Here is an 18,457-nt window from a genome sequence, read left to right as displayed (position 1 = left end):
TACTTTCTGTCTTAACGTGGCTAACCGGTCAGATGTGTTCGCGTTTTATTATTAACACGAAGTCTTGTTGTTCGCTGGTCCTCGAGGAGCCGATGAAACACGAGTTAAAGCCGATGAAACACGAGTTAAAGCCGATGAAACACGAGTTATGAGCGTTAAAACGGTATGAACAATGTGGCCGTGTTGCAGATATCACTCCGCCCAGTCGTTCTAATCACCCGCAGTAAACAGACGGAGGGATACCGCAGCGCAAGTAGACCCAAACGTGTGCTCGGTGCCCACTAGCAGCTAGCAGCTAGCAGAAGGAGCAATGGTTCTGTGATTATTCTAGAAAAAACGCCGCTTCGAAGTGCAATTTTTCCCGAATAAGTATTTATTTGACCGCTAGAAGCTGCGGACGAGGTAAGAAGTTCCGGCTCCGCGCTTTTAAATGAAAATCACAGTTAATGAAGGCAGTGAGTAGCTGCTCAGCTAGCTGTTAGCTAGGTAGCAGGGGTAGCTTCATGCTAGTAGCAGGAACAGTGAAAATAGACTATTTGTTTACAACACAAAGAGTCGATTATCAGTTTGTTTACGACATAAAGTATTGATCATCAGTTAGTTTACGACATACATTGTTGATTAGTTGACTCAAAGTAAGTTATTGATCTTTGCTCTGTGTTTAATGAGTTAGCTCTTAGCTTGCTAGCTGAATGAGCTAACAGGAGCTTCCTGTTGTGTTCTGGTCAGTTTTCACAGCAAAAAGCTCGCGAGAACACGTTTAAACCTCGTTGGTTATCACGCTCTATGTTATTTACGTCTTATTCTGTAAAAGAAGCGGCACAACAGAGCTAACGGAGCTAGCAGAGCTAGCAGGACGTGAGACGTGTGGCTTACATGTGTTTGTTGTGATGGACGTTTAATTAACCTTTAATTGAATAATAATGAATAAAACCACACGAGGGGCTTAAAACTAAAATAATAAAATAAAAGACAATAAAAAAACGAACAAATGTAATAATAGTGAGATATAATATATATTAAGTAATAATATATTAATATAATAACATATTATACCTTACCTCTATTTGACAGGCAGACAGACGGGCAATGTTTACATTTGTGTGATCTGACCTTATTGATCCGGTGTTACTGATCATACACATAAACACACATATGTGTGTGTTTATGTTAGGGTTGCAACTAACGATTATTTTAATAATTGATTAATCGGTTGATTATTTTTTCGATGAATCGGATAAAAACATTTTATATCAAAAAAGCCTTCATTTCCAACCCTTTATTCAAAAACAGAAGTGACAGAAAGTGCACCAACAGGTTGCTCCTTGAACATCCCTGAGCTGTTAATTAAAACAACAAAATGGACTAACACTAAAAACATACACATGTATGCTTTACATCTGCCAAATGTGAGCCCTTTTTACTGTAATTGATCCCTCCAGAGGCTGCATTTACATACCCTGCTTTATCAATATGTGTGAAATACTGGACAGAGGGAAGCTGTACTGCTCCATATAGAGCGTCCTCTTCCTTAAACTCTTTCATTCTGGGTCTCTTATGACCACGACGTCACGTTGTTGGCTAAGCCCAACGACGTGATTTGCTTCATTCTACTTTGAGTAAAAAAAATAAAAACCTTCATCAGATCCTCCGGTGAGCCGGTATAACGTTAACGAGTGACAGCGTGAACTGAACCAGACCGGGGGGTGACGGCATGTTTCATCACGTTACGGTTTTTTACAAGTAAGACTGAACTGTAACGGAACATAACGGAACTTTAACGACAATACACAACCAAACACGTTAGCTAACGCGATAGCAAGCTGACTAGCTTCCATTAAAAACAAGTTTGAGGAACATGAAGACGCTGATTGGCCAAGACTCGACTCGTCAAAGATGTTCTATTTTTGAGAAGATCACAACCTCAGCTTTTCTCGTGTCTCACTCCAATCTCAGAAACGCTGGCCGGCCAGTTGCTCTGCTCCTCTCTTTTTTTTCTTCTCCGCGACTTATTGCCCGGCGTAATAATCGCGCGACACAACGAATCGATAATGAAATTCGTTGCCAACACTTTTGATAATCGATTTTTATCTATTTTATCGATTCGTTGTTGCAGCCCTAGTGTGTGTGTGTGTGTGTGTGTGTGTGTGTGTGTGTGTGTGTGTGTGTGTGTGTGTGTATTTATGTGTATTTATGTGTGTGTGTGTGTGTGTGTGTGTGTGTATTTATGTGTATTTATGTGTGTGTGTGTGTGTGTGTGTGTGTGTGTGTGTATTTATGTGTGTGTGTGTGTGTGTACATAACGGAGTGGCTGGAACCATATGAACAGGTGATGGAGGTGATGGAGGTGCAGAGTGCAGCAGGCGGAGCCGACCTGCTAATGTTCTGCGACGAAGAGGAGCAGGAGAAGAGAGACGAAGAAGAGGAGGAAGAGAGAGACGAAGAGGAGCAGGATGAGGAGGGAGATGAAGAGGAGCAGGAGGAGGGAGGATGTGATGAAGGTATATATTTTCACATACTCGTAAGCGGGTTCTCAATTTTTTGCAAACCTGGATTTAAAAAAAAGAATAAAAAAACTGAAATGCACAAAATGCTGATTGTTGTTATTATTGATAAACAGCTGCTCAGATGTTCCTCCTTTTTGTGTCTCTGCAGCTCTGGATGCTGCCGAGGACGAAATGGAGTCACCAGTCAGGACCGTCCCAGTCCACCCAGTCCACAGCTGCAGCCTGAAGGTAAGGATGACGCTCCTAGATCTTAGCTCCCAGCTCTTAGCTCCTAGCGCTTAGCTCCTAGCTCCTAACTCTTAGCTCTAGCTCTTAACTTCTAGCTCCTAGCTCTTACCTCCTAACTCTTACCTCCTAACTCTTAGCTGCTAGCTCTTAACTTCTAGCTCTTAACTCCTAGTTTCTAACTCCTAGCTCTTAACTCCCTCTGACAGGTGATCTCCTTCCTGTAACAGCCAATCACAGCCCAGCACCGGTTAAACCTCTGTGTGTTGAAAGTCTCAAAAAAGTGGAAGTTTTTAGAAGCAGATACATATTTTTTGCTATCAGAAATGCGTTGATTATTTGACGTGTGTGTGTGTGTGTGTGTGCGTGTGTGTGTGTGTGCGCGCGTGTGTGTGTGTAGTCTTCAGGTGCTCCTCTGGGCTTCAAGCTGAACGGCCTCCAGCTGACTCCAGGTCAGTTCCGTCCATCAGACACAATGTTGTGAATAAAGGAGGAAGAGCAGCTGCTGTCTTGACCGATGCCTTTATGCTAAGCTAAGCTAATTCCCCTGTTGGTCCGGCAGGCGGCGCTGCAGAGCTGAAGCTGAGCGCCCATCCCAGAGGTTCAGCCAGCGGGTTCATGAGAGTCCAGCTCCTCGAGCCTGCAGTCAGAACCAGCACCTGCACCGTGGAGCCGGACCCGGACCCCACCCCCATCATCACAGGTAAGACCCCCACACCTCCTAGCGCCTAGCTCCTAGCACCTAGCTCCTAGCTTTTAGCTCCTAGCTCTTAGCTTCTAGCTCTTAACTCCTAGCTCCTAGCTCCTAGTTCTTAGCTCTTAGCTCTTACCTCCTACTTCTTAACTGCTAGCTCTTAACTCCTAGCTCTTAGCGCATAGCTCTTAGCTCTTACCTCCTAGTTTTTAACTCCTAGCTCTTAACTCTTAGCTCCTAGCTCTTAACTCTTAGCTCCTAGCTCCTAGCTCTTAGCTCCTAGCTCTTAGCTCCTGAGACCCCCACCCCCATCATCACAGGTGAGCCCCCCATCTGCCAGGCGAGCGGTCTACAGGAGGAGGAGGTCCGGGCCTCACGCCGTCTCTTGTCCCTCTGTGGTCCAGGTGTGGTCTCAGGTGAAGCAGCTCAGAAGGTCCTGAGCGTCTTCCAGTCCAGCCCCCTGTCCTCCTCTCCGTGGACCCTCACCCTCACCTCTCCGTGGACCCGGGTGTCCCCGCAGACCCCCGAGCCGCCCCGGGCCCCCAGCGGCGACAGACCTCCTCTCAAACTGCAGCTCAAAGGTTTGTCCTCATCATATCATGTCGTCACTTATTCTGCTCTAAAGACGTGTTTCCAGAGAGGAGCTTTATTTTGAAAGGACAATCAAAGCATGGATAATAAGACATCTACATGCTTGTGTCTCAGGTCAGCTGGGACCCGTCTCTCCTCCCGACTGTCTGGTCTGCAGGTCTCAGTACAGACTCGTCACGGAGCTCAGAGGGTTCATGTGTGTAAGTGTTGTGGCCACACCCCCTTCAGCCGTGACATCACACCCCTGAGCGCTCCCCTTCTCTAACGCCCCTGCTCCTCGTCTTCCTCCTCCAGCTGTGCAGCTCTGCGATCGCTCAGAGTCTGAAGAACCTGAAGAAGAACCTGAAGAAGAGCCTGAAGAAGAAGAAGAAGAAGAAGAAACCCTCCAGGAGGAGCAGAGACCAGAAGAGGAGCTCCGGAGACCCTGAGACCTCCAGGACTGTCCCGGGACCCTCTGCCGTGAGTACACACTGCGTCCAGAACACACAGTTCAGGGTAGAAGTACACCGGATGCTTACTGAAGGTCCTCTCCGCTCCAGAGGACCCGCGGGCCACCTGAGGACCACCTGTCAGACCGCCTGTCGGACCAGGTCCCCAGCCCGGACCCCTCCTGCACCGGCAGCCCCGAGCCGGACCGGGCCGAGCCCCTCCACGGGAAACTGGTGATCATGGTGCACGACTTCTATTACGGCCGCGACGCCGAGCCGTCGGAGCGCCCCGCCCTGCTGGACCGCCGGTTCACGGGACCGTACCGCTGCATCCACTGTGACGAGAGCCTGCAGAACAACGTCCAGTGAGTCCTTAGGAGTATATGTATATATATATATATATACACACACACACACACACACACACACACACACACACACACACACACACACACACACACACACATAACAGTGATCCTCCCGCAGGTTGATGTCTCACATGAAGGAACACGTGTCTCAGGAGGACGGAGACTTCCTGGACACTCAGTGTCCTCACTGCTTCCGTCACTTCCTGTCTCCATTCAAGCTGCAGTGTCACATAGAGGCCGTCCACAGCCAGTACCAGTCCACAGGTAGCACACACACACACACACACGGGTATACATTAACTACATGTGTTAATGCTAACATTACTAGCTCTCCTCCAGTTGGTTTTAAGTGTGTGTGTGTGTGTGTGTGTGTGTGTGTGTGTGTGTGTGTGTGTGTGTGTGTCTCTCTTGTTCATAACAGCGAAGTGTAAAATCTGTGAGCTGGAGTTTGTCAATGAAGCAGCTTTCCTGTTGCACATGAAGATCACCCACAAACCAGGAGAGATGCCCTACGCCTGCCAGGTGTGTGTGTCTGTGTCTCTGCAGGTGTGTGTGTTTAATGAGTGTGTCTCTGCAGGTGTGTGTGTTTAATGAGTGTGTCTCTGCAGGTGTGTGTGTTTAATGAGTGTGTCTCTGCAGGTGTGTGTGTTTAATGAGTGTGTCTCTGCAGGTGTGTGTGTTTAATGACTGTGTCTCTAGAGGTGTGTGTGTCTGTGTCTCTGCAGGTGTGTGTTTAATGAGTGTGTCTCTGCAGGTGTGTGTTTAATGAGTGTGTCTCTGCAGGTGTGTGTTTAATGAGTGTGTCTCTGCAGGTGTGTGTTTAATGAGTGTGTCTATAGGTGTGTGTGTGTGTGTGTTTACTGTGTGTGTCTCTACAGGTGTGTGTGTGTGTTTACTGTGTGTCTCTATAGGTGTGTGTGTTTAATGAGTGTGTCTCTACAGGTGTGTGTGTTTAATGAGTGTGTCTCTACAGGTGTGTGTGTGTGTTTAATGAGTGTGTCTCTATAAGTGTGTGTGTTTAATGAGTGTGTCTCTACAGGTGTGTGTGTGTGTGTTTACTGTGTGTCTACAGGTGTGTGTTTAATGAGTGTGTCTCTACAGGTGTGTGTGTTTAATGAGTGTGTCTCTACAGGTGTGTGTGTGTGTTTCCTGTGTGTCTACAGGTGTGTGTGTTTAATGAGTGTGTCTCTACAGGTGTGTGTGTGTGTGTGTGTGTGTTTAATGAGTGTCTCTACAGGTGTGTGTGTTTACTGTGTGTCTCTACAGGTGTGTGTGTTTAATGAGTGTGTCTCTACAGGTGTGTGTGTGTGTGTGTGTTTACTGTGTGTCTCTATAGGTGTGTGTGTTTAATGAGTGTGTCTCTACAGGTGTGTGTGTGTGTGTGTGTGTGTGTGTGTGTGTGTGTTTACTGTGTGTCTATAGGTGTGTGTGTGTGTTTACTGTGTGTCTCTACAGGTGTGTGTGTGTGTGTGTTTACTGTGTGTCTACAGGTGTGTGTGTGTGTGTGTTTACTATGTGTCTCTACAGGTGTGTGTGTGTGTGTGTGTGTTTACTATGTGTCTCTACAGGTGTGTGTGTGTGTGTGTTTAATGTGTGTGTCTCTACAGGTGTGTGTGTGTTTAATGAGTGTGTTTACTGTGTGTCTCTATAGGTGTGTGTGTGTGTGTGTTTACTATGTGTCTCTACAGGTGTGTGTGTGTGTGTGTTTACTGTGTGTCTCTATAGGTGTGTGTGTGTGTGTTTACTATGTGTCTCTACAGGTGTGTGTGTGTGTTTACTGTGTGTCTCTATAGGTGTGTGTGTGTGTGTGTGTGTTTACTGTGTGTCTCTATGTGTGTGTGTGTGTGTGTGTGTTTACTGTGTGTCTCTACAGGTGTGTGTGTGTGTGTTTACTGTGTGTCTCTACAGGTGTGTGTGTGTTTACTGTGTGTCTCTACAGGTGTGTGTGTGTTTACTGTGTGTCTCTACAGGTGTGTGTGTGTGTTTACTGTGTGTCTCTACAGGTGTGTGTGTGTGTGTGTGTTTACTGTGTGTCTCTACAGGTGTGTGTGTGTGTGTTTACTGTGTGTCTCTACAGGTGTGTGTGTGTTTACTGTGTGTCTCTACAGGTGTGTGTGTGTGTGTGTGTGTGTGTGTGTGTGTTTACTGTGTTTCTCTACAGGTGTGTGTGTGTGTGTTTACTGTGTTTCTCTACAGGTGTGTGTGTGTGTTTACTGTGTGTCTCTATGTGTGTGTGTGTGTGTTTACTATGTGTCTCTACAGGTGTGTGTGTGTTTACTGTGTGTCTCTATAGGTGTGTGTGTGTGTTTACTGTGTGTCTCTATGTGTGTGTGTGTGTGTGTTTACTTTGTGTCTCTACAGGTGTGTGTGTGTGTGTTTACTGTGTGTCTCTACAGGTGTGTGTGTGTGTGTGTGTTTACTGTGTGTCTCTACAGGTGTGTGTGTTTAATGTGTGTGTCTCTACAGGTGTGTGTGTTTAATGTGTGTGTCTCTACAGGTGTGTGTGTGTTTAATGTGTGTGTCTCTACAGGTGTGTGTGTGTTTAATGTGTGTGTCTCTACAGGTGTGTGTGTTTAATGTGTGTGTCTCTACAGGTGTGTGTGTGTGTTTAATGTGTGTGTCTCTACAGGTGTGTGTGTGTGTTTAATGTGTGTGTCTCTACAGGTGTGTCTGTGTGTTTAATGTGTGTGTCTCTATAGGTGTGTGTGTTTAATGTGTGTGTCTCTACAGGTGTGTGTGTGTTTAATGTGTGTGTCTCTACAGGTGTGTGTGTTTAATGTGTGTGTCTCTACAGGTGTGTGTGTGTTTAATGTGTGTGTCTCTACAGGTGTGTGTGTGTTTAATGAGTGTGTCTCTACAAGTGTGTGTGTGTGTGTGTGTGTTTAATGAGTGTGTTTACTGTGTGTCTCTATAGGTGTGTGTGTGTGTGTTTACTATGTGTCTCTACAGGTGTGTGTGTGTGTGTTTACTGTGTGTCTCTATAGGTGTGTGTGTTTACTGTGTGTCTCTACAGGTGTGTGTGTGTGTTTACTGTGTGTCTCTACAGGTGTGTGTGTGTTTACTGTGTGTCTCTATAGGTGTGTGTGTGTGTTTACTGTGTGTCTCTATGTGTGTGTGTGTGTGTTTACTGTGTGTCTCTACAGGTGTGTGTGTGTGTTTACTGTGTGTCTCTACAGGTGTGTGTTTACTGTGTGTCTCTACAGGTGTGTGTGTGTGTGTGTGTGTGTGTGTGTGTTTACTGTGTGTCTCTACAGGTGTGTGTGTGTGTGTTTACTGTGTGTCTCTACAGGTGTGTGTGTGTGTGTGTGTGTTTACTGTGTGTCTCTACAGGTGTGTGTGTGTGTGTGTGTGTGTGTTTACTGTGTGTCTCTACAGGTGTGTGTGTGTGTGTGTGTGTTTACTGTGTTTCTCTACAGGTGTGTGTGTGTGTGTGTTTACTGTGTTTCTCTACAGGTGTGTGTGTGTGTGTGTGTGTGTGTTTACTGTGTGTCTCTACAGGTGTGTGTGTGTGTGTGTGTGTGTGTGTGTGTTTACTGTGTTTCTCTACAGGTGTGTGTGTGTGTGTGTGTTTACTGTGTGTCTCTACAGGTGTGTGTGTGTGTGTGTGTGTGTGTGTTTACTGTGTTTCTCTACGTGTGTGTGTGTGTGTGTGTTTAATGAGTGTGTCTCTACAGGTGTGTGTGTGTGTGTGTGTGTTTACTGTGTGTCTCTATAGGTGTGTGTGTTTACTGTGTTTCTCTACAGGTGTGTGTGTGTGTGTGTGTTTACTGTGTTTCTCTACAGGTGTGTGTTTACTGTGTGTCTCTACAGGTGTGTGTGTGTGTGTTTACTGTGTTTCTCTACAGGTGTGTGTGTGTGTGTGTTTAATGAGTGTGTCTCTACAGGTGTGTGTTTACTGTGTGTCTCTATAGGTGTGTGTGTTTACTATGTGTCTCTATAGGTGTGTGTGTGTGTGTGTTTACTGTGTGTCTCTATGTGTGTGTGTGTGTGTGTTTACTTTGTGTCTCTACAGGTGTGTGTGTGTGTGTTTACTGTGTGTCTCTATAGGTGTGTGTGTGTGTGTGTTTACTATGTGTCTCTACAGGTGTGTGTGTGTTTACTGTGTTTCTCTACAGGTGTGTGTGTGTGTGTTTACTGTGTGTCTCTATAGGTGTGTGTGTGTGTGTGTTTACTATGTGTCTCTACAGGTGTGTGTGTGTTTACTGTGTGTCTCTATAGGTGTGTGTGTGTGTGTTTACTGTGTGTCTCTATGTGTGTGTGTGTGTGTGTGTGTTTACTTTGTGTCTCTACAGGTGTGTGTGTGTGTGTGTTTACTGTGTGTCTCTACAGGTGTGTGTGTGTGTGTGTGTGTGTGTTTACTGTGTTTCTCTACAGGTGTGTGTTTACTGTGTGTCTCTACAGGTGTGTGTGTGTGTGTTTACTGTGTTTCTCTACAGGTGTGTGTGTGTGTGTGTTTACTGTGTGTCTCTATAGGTGTGTGTGTGTGTGTGTTTACTATGTGTCTCTACAGGTGTGTGTGTGTTTACTGTGTGTCTCTATAGGTGTGTGTGTGTGTGTTTACTGTGTGTCTCTATGTGTGTGTGTGTGTGTGTGTTTACTTTGTGTCTCTACAGGTGTGTGTGTGTGTGTGTGTGTGTTTACTGTGTGTCTCTACAGGTGTGTGTGTGTGTGTGTGTGTGTGTGTGTGTGTGTGTGTGTGTTTACTGTGTGTCTCTACAGGTGTGTGTGTTTAATGTGTGTGTCTCTACAGGTGTGTGTGTTTAATGTGTGTGTCTCTACAGGTGTGTGTGTTTAATGTGTGTGTCTCTACAGGTGTGTGTGTTTAATGTGTGTGTCTCTACAGGTGTGTGTGTGTTTAATGTGTGTGTCTCTACAGGTGTGTGTGTTTAATGTGTGTGTCTCTACAGGTGTGTGTGTGTTTAATGTGTGTGTCTCTACAGGTGTGTGTGTGTTTAATGTGTGTGTCTCTACAGGTGTGTGTGTTTTTAATGTGTGTGTCTCTACAGGTGTGTGTGTGTTTAATGTGTGTGTCTCTACAGGTGTGTGTGTTTTTAATGTGTGTGTCTCTACAGGTGTGTGTGTTTAATGTGTGTGTCTCTACAGGTGTGTGTGTTTAATGTGTGTGTCTCTACAGGTGTGTGTGTTTAATGTGTGTGTCTCTACAGGTGTGTGTGTTTGATGTGTGTGTCTCTACAGGTGTGTGTGTTTAATGTGTGTGTCTCTACAGGTGTGTGTGTTTGATGTGTGTGTCTCTACAGGTGTGTGTGTTTAATGTGTGTGTCTCTACAGGTGTGTGTGTTTGATGTGTGTGTCTCTACAGGTGTGTGTGTTTAATGTGTGTGTCTCTACAGGTGTGTGTGTGTTTAATGTGTGTGTCTCTACAGGTGTGTGTGTTTAATGTGTGTGTCTCTACAGGTGTGTGTGTTTAATGTGTGTGTCTCTACAGGTGTGTGTGTTTGATGTGTGTGTCTCTACAGGTGTGTGTGTTTAATATGTGTGTCTCTACAGGTGTGTGTGTTTGATGTGTGTGTCTCTACAGGTGTGTGTGTTTAATGTGTGTGTCTCTACAGGTGTGTGTGTTTGATGTGTGTGTCTCTACAGGTGTGTGTGTTTAATGTGTGTGTCTCTACAGGTGTGTGTGTTTGATGTGTGTGTCTCTACAGGTGTGTGTGTTTAATGTGTGTGTCTCTACAGGTGTGTAATTTCCGGTCGTCCTTCTACTCAGACGTCTGGTCTCACTTTCAGCAGTTTCACTCCGACAGTAAAAACCTTCTTTGTCAATACTGTCTGAGAGTGATGCGCAGTAACACCTGCTACCAGCAGCACTTCACCAGACACCAGGTACTACTGCTAGTACTACTACTCTACTAGTACTACTACTTTACTACTACTATTGCTAGTACTCTACTCTATTAGTACTATACTGTACTTGTCGTAGAGTGAAGTTCAGACTGGGTTAGTTGATGACGTCTTTACTACTATTCTACTCTACTATAACTTAGTGTGTGTGTGTGTGTGTGTGTGTGTGTGTGTGTGTGTGTGTGTGTGTGTGTGTGTGTGTGTGTGTGTGTGTGTAGAAGAAGCACGTGTTCGCCTGTGAAAAGTGTCGTCTCCAGTTCCTGTGCACCAGAGAGCGTCTTGAACACGAAGTGAACCACAGAACTCACATCAGACCTCCACAACTCATCGGACTCAGACCTGGGACCAAGGTGGGTTCCCACGACGACGACGACAACAACAACAACAACAACAACAACATTAACCCGCTACATCTGAGCCTCTCTGTCTGCAGGTGACCGTGAGGACGTATTCTGAGGTCGGAGCGCGTGAGGCAGAAGACGACCTGAAGCCGGTAACACCCCATAATAGTCCTCGTTCTTAAAGGAACAGCAGCACAGAACAGTTGTTCGTTTAAGACTATTTAAATACGCCAAACACAGTAGTACTACTACTACTGATGATAGTAATGATAATTTTCATAGTAGTGATCATTGTAATGATGGGTTCTCTACTCGTCTTCTGTGCTCCAGGTGGTCCAAGTCAAGCCGCCCAGACAGGAAGTCAAGCCGCCCAGACAGGAAGTCAAGCCGCCCAGACAGGAAGTCAAGCCGCCCAGACAGGAAGTCAAGCCGCCCAGACAGGAAGCTCCTAAGAGGAAACCAGTGAGGAGTCTGGGACCACTGCTGTCGGCCATCAGTCAGGAGAGGTAGCGTCCAGATTATCATCCAGAGATTATCATCCAGAGATTATCGACTAGAGATTAGCATCAAGCTAACCAACTTCCTGTTCCAGCTGTTTGACATGAAAGGAACCTGGTTTGAAGAAAAAAAAAAATCCCCAAAGTTTATTAAAAGTCATGTAAATGTGTTGTATTCATGTGTTCATGACGTTCATTTACGCTGAGTTTGAAATAATGAATATGCTTTTAAAAGAAAGACTCAAAATATCAGCAGGCATACATACAGGCATCTATATAAATGTTTATTCTTTTAATCAAACTATTGTCTCATTCATTTGTGTCATTTAAGGTTTACTGTATGCTTTGTGTTCTCATTGTTAGTTTAAATACTACATTTACTCACTTTTTACTGCTTACACCCAGACTTCACTAAATGTTTGTAATGGACATTTAGTTTAAAGTCATGGATCCATTGGTCTAAATGTGTGTGAACCCTCTCTCTCTCTGTGTTTCAGTGTCTCTCACCCCCCTCAGCGCTGTGTGGAGTGTCTGTCCTCCTTCCAGGACTTTGGGACGCACTTCCCGTCTCTGGTGCACTGTTCTCTGTGCCGGTTCCTCACCTGCTGCTCCACGTCCTACGCCAACCACATGATCAAGTAGGCCCCGCCCACACAACCACATGTTCAACTAGGCCCCGCCCACACAACCACATGTTCAACTAGGCCCCGCCCACACAACCACATGTTCAACTAGGCCCCGCCCACACAACCACATGTTCAACTAGGCCCCGCCCACACAACCACATGATCAAGTAGGCCCCGCCCACACAACCTCATGATCAAGTAGGCCCCGCCCACACAACCACATTATCACGTAGGCCCCGCCCACACAACCACATTATCACGTAGGCCCCGCCCACACAGCCACATTATCACGTAGGCCCCGCCCACACAGCCACATGATCACGTAGGCCCCGCCCACACAGCCACATGATCAAGTAGGCCCCGCCCACAAAGCCACATGATCAAGTAGGCCCCGCCCTCTCTCTTTCTATTTATTTATGTATATTTATATATATTTCTACATATCCATCCTGAGTGTTGACGACCTCGTCTGTTTCCATAGTAACCATGCCGCCTGCAGGAAGAACTCCCAGTACTTCACCATGTTCCGGTCGGGGTCCAGGTAACCAGAGAATATGAGTTAAAATGTCCATACGGTTCGTTTCATAAACCGGCATCGCAGTAACAGCTGAGCGGAGAACAGAACAGCTGCCTTTCAATGAATCTGTTTACTCATACTGTAACAAAACACAGTGACATGAAGCTTTGTCCATACCGCCCCAGTGTTAATATTATATCTATAATCACATGAACCATGATGGACATCAATAGATCAATGATAATCTGTTCATCTGTGTATGAACATCATTTAATAAGAAATCTGTTTTACTGATGACGATGATAATAACATCCATAATTATTAAATGTTATTATCATTGTCATCAGTTTTATAGATATTGATTTACAGCTGTTTATTAACAGGTAATTATCAAATTATAACAGATTTATAACAGACAAATTAAGTATTTGTTAATTAAATATTTATTATATATCATAATGTTGAAAGATGTTTAACAAATGTGTGTGTGTGTGTGTGTGTCAGGTTGCCTCAGAGCTTGAGGTGTGTGTCGTGCACGTTTACGACCTTTGGAGGAGACAAGATGGCCGATCACCTGACGGAGAGGCCTGACCATCAGTGCATCATGATGACGCACAACGGTAACACACACAGAAACACACACTCACACAGTGTGTACTTCTACGGCAGTAAAGGATCTCCAACATGAAGATGTTTGTTGTTTTAGAGCTCGGTGTTGACGGAGAGAACCAACAACCATCTCTCAGGTGAGCATCAACACACACAGACACACACACGCACAGAGATACATACACAGATACTGACACACACAGAGATACACAGACACACACACACACACTCTCTCGGCCCCTTCAGAATAAAAGCCTCTCGGGACTCGTTTCCTCGTCCTCCAGTGTGACGTCACCTGCAGGTCATGTGGGCGGAGCCTTCATCCCCATCCACCTGCTCCCCTGCGGTCAGACCGGCCTCCTGCTGTCCGTCAAACACCTCTCCTCTCCGCCCCCGCTCTCCTCCCCCCCCGCCATGACCATCAAGTTCCTGGGGCCCCGCCCCCCACCTGGGCAGGTGAGCAGACTTTGATCTTGGGTCGCTGAAAACCCAAAACTGTAATGACAACGGGACAAAAGTTACTTTCTCATAAATGTTGAACTTTAATCTCAGAGATTGTTTACGTTATTATCTCATATTTATATTGGACTTTAATCTCAGAGATTATTAAAATTATTATCTCAGACATTGTTTCATCATAATCTCAGACCATCTCTTCTGGTGCCACTCCCCCTCCTCAGGTCTCGGCTCTGTCGGCGCCCCAGCTCCTGGTGGTCCTCTCCTCGCTGTGCCACGGCCTCCCTCAGGCCTGCCGCCGGTTCCTGGTGACGCGCCTGACGGTGCGGTCCTGGATCCGGCAGCAGGAGCGCCGGCTGCCGGACAGGAAGTGGGGCTGGAGGACAGAGAAACTGGCGGAGTGGGTGCTGAGTCAGCACGAGCAGCAGCTGCGTCTGAGCGAAGCCGTCCTGCTGCAGACGGCCAGGAGCGCGGTGGGCGAGCCGGCGCCGCTGCTGGACTGCTACAGCTGGACCGTGGACTTCCTGCTCCGGCACCAGCTGGGCCTGCAGCCGGACCGGCGCCGAGGAAGACTGCCCAAGAGCATCCGGGACGGCAGCCGCTCCTTTGCCCGCTCGCTCGTCAGAGAGGTCAGCCGGCGTCACCGAGTTCACCAGTACTGTAGTACTAGTACCTGTAGTACACGTTTCTGTAGTACTAGTATCTGTAGCATCTGTAGCACTAGTATCTGTAGCGCTAGTATCTGTAGTATCTGTAGTATCTGTAGCACTAGTATCTGTAGTATCTGTAGCGCTAGTATCTGTAGTATCTGTAGCACTAGTATCTGTAGTATCTGTAGCACTAGTATCTGTAGCGCTAGTATCTGTAGTATCTGTAGTATCTGTAGCACTAGTATCTGTAGTATCTGTAGCACTAGTATCTGTAGTATCTGTAGCACTAGTATCTGTAGTATCTGTAGCACTAGTATCTGTAGTATCTGTATCTGTAGCACTAGTAGCTGTAGTATCTGTATCTGTAGCACTAGTATCTGTAGTATCTGTAGTATCTGTAGCACTAGTATCTGTAGCACTAGTATCTGTAGTATCTGTAGCACTAGTATCTGTAGTATCTGTAGCACTAGTATCTGTAGTATCTGTATCTGTAGCACTAGTAGCTGTAGTATCTGTGTCTGTAGCACTAGTAGCTGTAGTATCTGTGTCTGTAGCACTAGTATCTGTAGTATCTGTATCTGTAGCACTAGTAGCTGTAGTATCTGTGTCTGTAGCACTAGTAGCTGTAGTATCTGTAGCACTAGTATCTGTAGTACTAGTATCTGTAGCACTAGTATCTGTAGCACTAGTATCTGTAGTATCTGTAGCACTAGTATCTGTAGTACTAGTATCTGTAGCACTAGTATCTGTAGCACTAGTATCTGTAGCACTAGTATCTGTAGTATCTGTAGCACTAGTATCTGTAGTACTAGTATCTGTAGTACTAGTATCTGTAGCACTAGTATCTGTAGCACTAGTATCTGTAGCACTAGTATCTGTAGTACTAGTATCTGTAGCACTAGTATCTGTAGCACTAGTATCTGTAGCACTAGTATCTGTAGTATCTGTAGCACTAGTATCTGTAGCACTAGTATCTGTAGTACTAGTATCTGTAGCACTAGTATCTGTAGCACTAGTATCTGTAGCACTAGTATCTGTAGTATCTGTAGCACTAGTATCTGTAGCACTAGTATCTGTAGTACTAGTATCTGTAGCACTAGTATCTGTAGCACTAGTATCTGTAGTATCTGTAGCACTAGTATCTGTAGTATCTGTAGCACTAGTATCTGTAGTATCTGTAGCACTAGTATCTGTAGCACTAGTAGCTGTAGTACAAGTATCTGTAGTACTAGTATCTGTAGCTGTAGTATCTTTAGTACAAGTAGCTGTAGTACCTGTAGTACTCGTACCTGTAGAAATGTTGCCAATGTTGGGGAAAAAGATGACAATCAAAAAAGCCAAATCATTGTCAGATTGTGACGAACACACTTTTGCTTCTGGCCTTCAGATCCAGAGCCGGGGAGTTCCTGCTCATCGCGTGGGCTCCATGGACGAGTTCTCCATCTTCATCGACCCGGACCGGTTCTCCAAGCAGAACCCGGCGGCCCTGCAGCTGTCGGGCTCGCCTGACGACCGGCCCGTGTTCGACGTGGTCCTCTCCGCTCTGTCCGACGGGACGTTCCTCCCGCCGCTGCTGTTCTTCAGAGGGGCCGCGGCCCGCCGCCCCGAAGGGTTCCCCGACAACGTTCTGCTGGAGGCTCGACCGGAAGGGTTCTCGGACCAGGAGCGCCTCCAGGTCTGGATCAACCAGGTGTGGCGCCCCCGTGTGGTCTCCCGGTGTCCCAGCGAGACTGTGTTGCTGCTGGACGTCTATCGGGGTCACCTGACCGAGGACTTCAAGAGCAGCTTGACCGCTCTGTCCACCGGCGCCGCCTTCATCCCGCCAGGCTGCTGCTGCCGCCTGCAGCCGCTGCACGTCTGTGTGACGCCGGTGCTCAGAGACTTCCTGCAGGTACCTGTCTGGGCCTGTCTCTGCCTGTCTCACCTATCTCCCTCTGTCTCACCTATCTCCCTCTGTCTCACCTATCTCCCTCTGTCTCACCTATCTCCCTCTGTCTCACCTATCTCCCTCTATCTCCGTCTGTCGTCTATCTCCATCTATTTCCATCTGCCGTCTATCTCGCCTATCCCCGTATATCTCGCCTATCTCGTCTATCTCCGTCTATCTCATCCATCTCTGTCTATCTCCGTCTGTCGTCTTATCTCCTATCTCACCTATCTCTGTCTATCTCGTCTATCTCATCCATCTCCCTCTATCTCCGTCTGTCGTCTATCTCCGTCTATGTCCATCTGCCGTCTATCCCTGTCTATCTCGCCTATCTCCGTCTATCTCGCCTATCTCTGTCTATCTCGCCTATCTCTGTCTATCTCGCCTATCTCTGTCTATCTCGCCTATCTCCGTCTATCTCGCCTATCTCTGTCTATCTCGCCTATCTCTGTCTATCTCGCCTATCTCCGTCTGTCGTCTATCTCCTATCTCACCTATCTTCGTCTATCCCCGTCTATCTCGCCTATCTCCGTCTATCTCGCCTATCTCCGTCTGTCGTCTATCTCGTCTATCTCGTCTATCTCCATCTGCCGTCTGTCCCGTCTATCTAAGTCTATCTCCGCCTGTCTCACCTGTCTGGGTGTGTCTTGTCTCACCTGTCTCACCTGTCTGGGTGTCTCACCTGTCTGGTCTTGGTCTATGTCTTGACGTATGGGTTCTCCTCGTCCCCCTCAGGCCCGGTGGACTCAGCTGGTCTCTGAAGGGGGTCTGGAAGATCTGGGTCTGGATCAGCTGGCTCTGACTCTGGCCTGTTGGCTCAGTGAAGTTTCCTCCACTCTGAACTCTGAGACGCAGACGCACCTCCTGCGCAGGTCTGAGCCTCCTCCTGAACATCGAGAGTGTGTGTGTGTGTGTGTGTGTGTGTGTGTGTGTGTGTGTGTGTGTGTGTGTGTGTGTGTGTGTGATATATATATTATTTAGTTTTACACAATATATCTGAAGTGACTTCTTCTGTGGTTCCGTGTTGACTCCTCAGGTCGTTCACGTCGGTGTGTGACATGCAGCGGGAGGACCGAGGGGAGGAGGACCGAGGGGAGGAGGGCCGAGGGGAGGAAGAGAGGATGGTCGCCGCCCTGACTAAGGCTCTGGTCCAGCTGCCAGACGCCTCCAACCCAGAACCACAGATGGAGCTGCTGCTGGTGATGGGGGAGAAGGAGGTGAAAGAAGAGGATGACCCTGAGGAGGAGGAGGAGGTGGAGGAAGATGAGCACCCTGAGGAGGAGGTGGAGGAAGATGAGCACCCTGAGGAGGAGGTGGAGGAAGATGAGCACCCTGAGGAGGTGGAGGAGGAGGAGGAGGAGGAGGAGGAGGAGCACCCTGAGGAGTTGTAGACCTCCGAGAAAGAGGTGATGGGGGAGGAGGAGGACCCTGAGGAGGAAGAGGGCCCCGAGGAGCAGCTGGTGATCAGGACTCACTTCACGGCTTCTTCTTCTTCTTCTTCTTCTTCTTCTTCTTCTTCTTCTTTTTCTTCTGTGTTTTTACATCAAACACAAACGACACGTTGTTTTATTTGTTTAAATAATCTGCAGGAATGTAAATTAAGAATCTCTGATTTAAAGTTTACAAACAACCAACTCTGATGACCTTTGACCTGTTTGATCTGTAAATACATGTTGTTTTTTTGGACTGGAAAATGAATTGTGATATTTTACAGAAGAATAAAGAGACGATGTTCAGTTCCTCTGTATTATTGTTCATGTTCACTGGACGGATGACTTTAATGAAACAGGAAGTGATGTGATCGACATATTTTATTAAATATATACGCCTGAATGTAATGTAGAAACAGACCATAATTCAAACATGATTTATCTTTAAATACTTCACTCGAGACTTTTATTTTGAAGCTCCGCAGCTCATCTGCCCCGGAAGCTGTATGCTCCACTGAGGCTGACGTCACAGTGTGAGGTCAAGATGGCGTCTCTCGGTAACGTGTGTTAGCGGCGCGTCTGTTGTGTGAGCAAGTGTAAAGTCCGAATGCTACAGAGCTACTGGAGTTAGCTTAGCATGCTAGCAGCTAGCCGTCGGGACTGTTTGATGAGAGCAAACGGGCTTTGTTACGGAGTTTGTGTGGAGAACAAGTTGCTGTCGTTGTGTGAACA

General features: G+C 46.7%; 1 protein-coding gene across 1 annotated transcript; it reads left to right on the top strand.

Annotated features, from left to right (window-relative positions):
• Positions 1-2,332: 2,332 nt before the first annotated feature.
• Positions 2,333-17,686, top strand: pogza (pogo transposable element derived with ZNF domain a; the record flags this gene model as incomplete). Its single annotated transcript, XM_079231961.1, has 23 exons — positions 2,333-2,501; positions 2,656-2,735; positions 3,133-3,184; positions 3,295-3,435; positions 3,831-4,007; positions 4,132-4,217; positions 4,312-4,476; positions 4,557-4,810; positions 4,932-5,077; positions 5,235-5,335; positions 10,508-10,654; positions 10,891-11,022; positions 11,106-11,165; positions 11,344-11,519; positions 12,008-12,148; positions 12,618-12,677; positions 13,158-13,273; positions 13,360-13,399; positions 13,547-13,718; positions 13,943-14,347; positions 15,756-16,259; positions 17,031-17,167; positions 17,332-17,686. 23 exons carry the CDS (start codon positions 2,333-2,335, stop codon positions 17,684-17,686), a joined length of 3,816 nt encoding a protein of 1,271 aa, XP_079088087.1.
• Positions 17,687-18,457: the final 771 nt, after the last annotated feature.

The sequence above is a fragment of the Taurulus bubalis genome (genome assembly GCF_910589615.1).
Source record: "Taurulus bubalis genome assembly, chromosome: 16".
Taxonomy (NCBI): Eukaryota; Metazoa; Chordata; class Actinopteri; order Perciformes; family Cottidae; genus Taurulus; species Taurulus bubalis.
The sequence above is the reverse complement of the archived record's forward strand: the minus strand, read 5'-3'. Positions and strand labels throughout refer to the sequence as shown.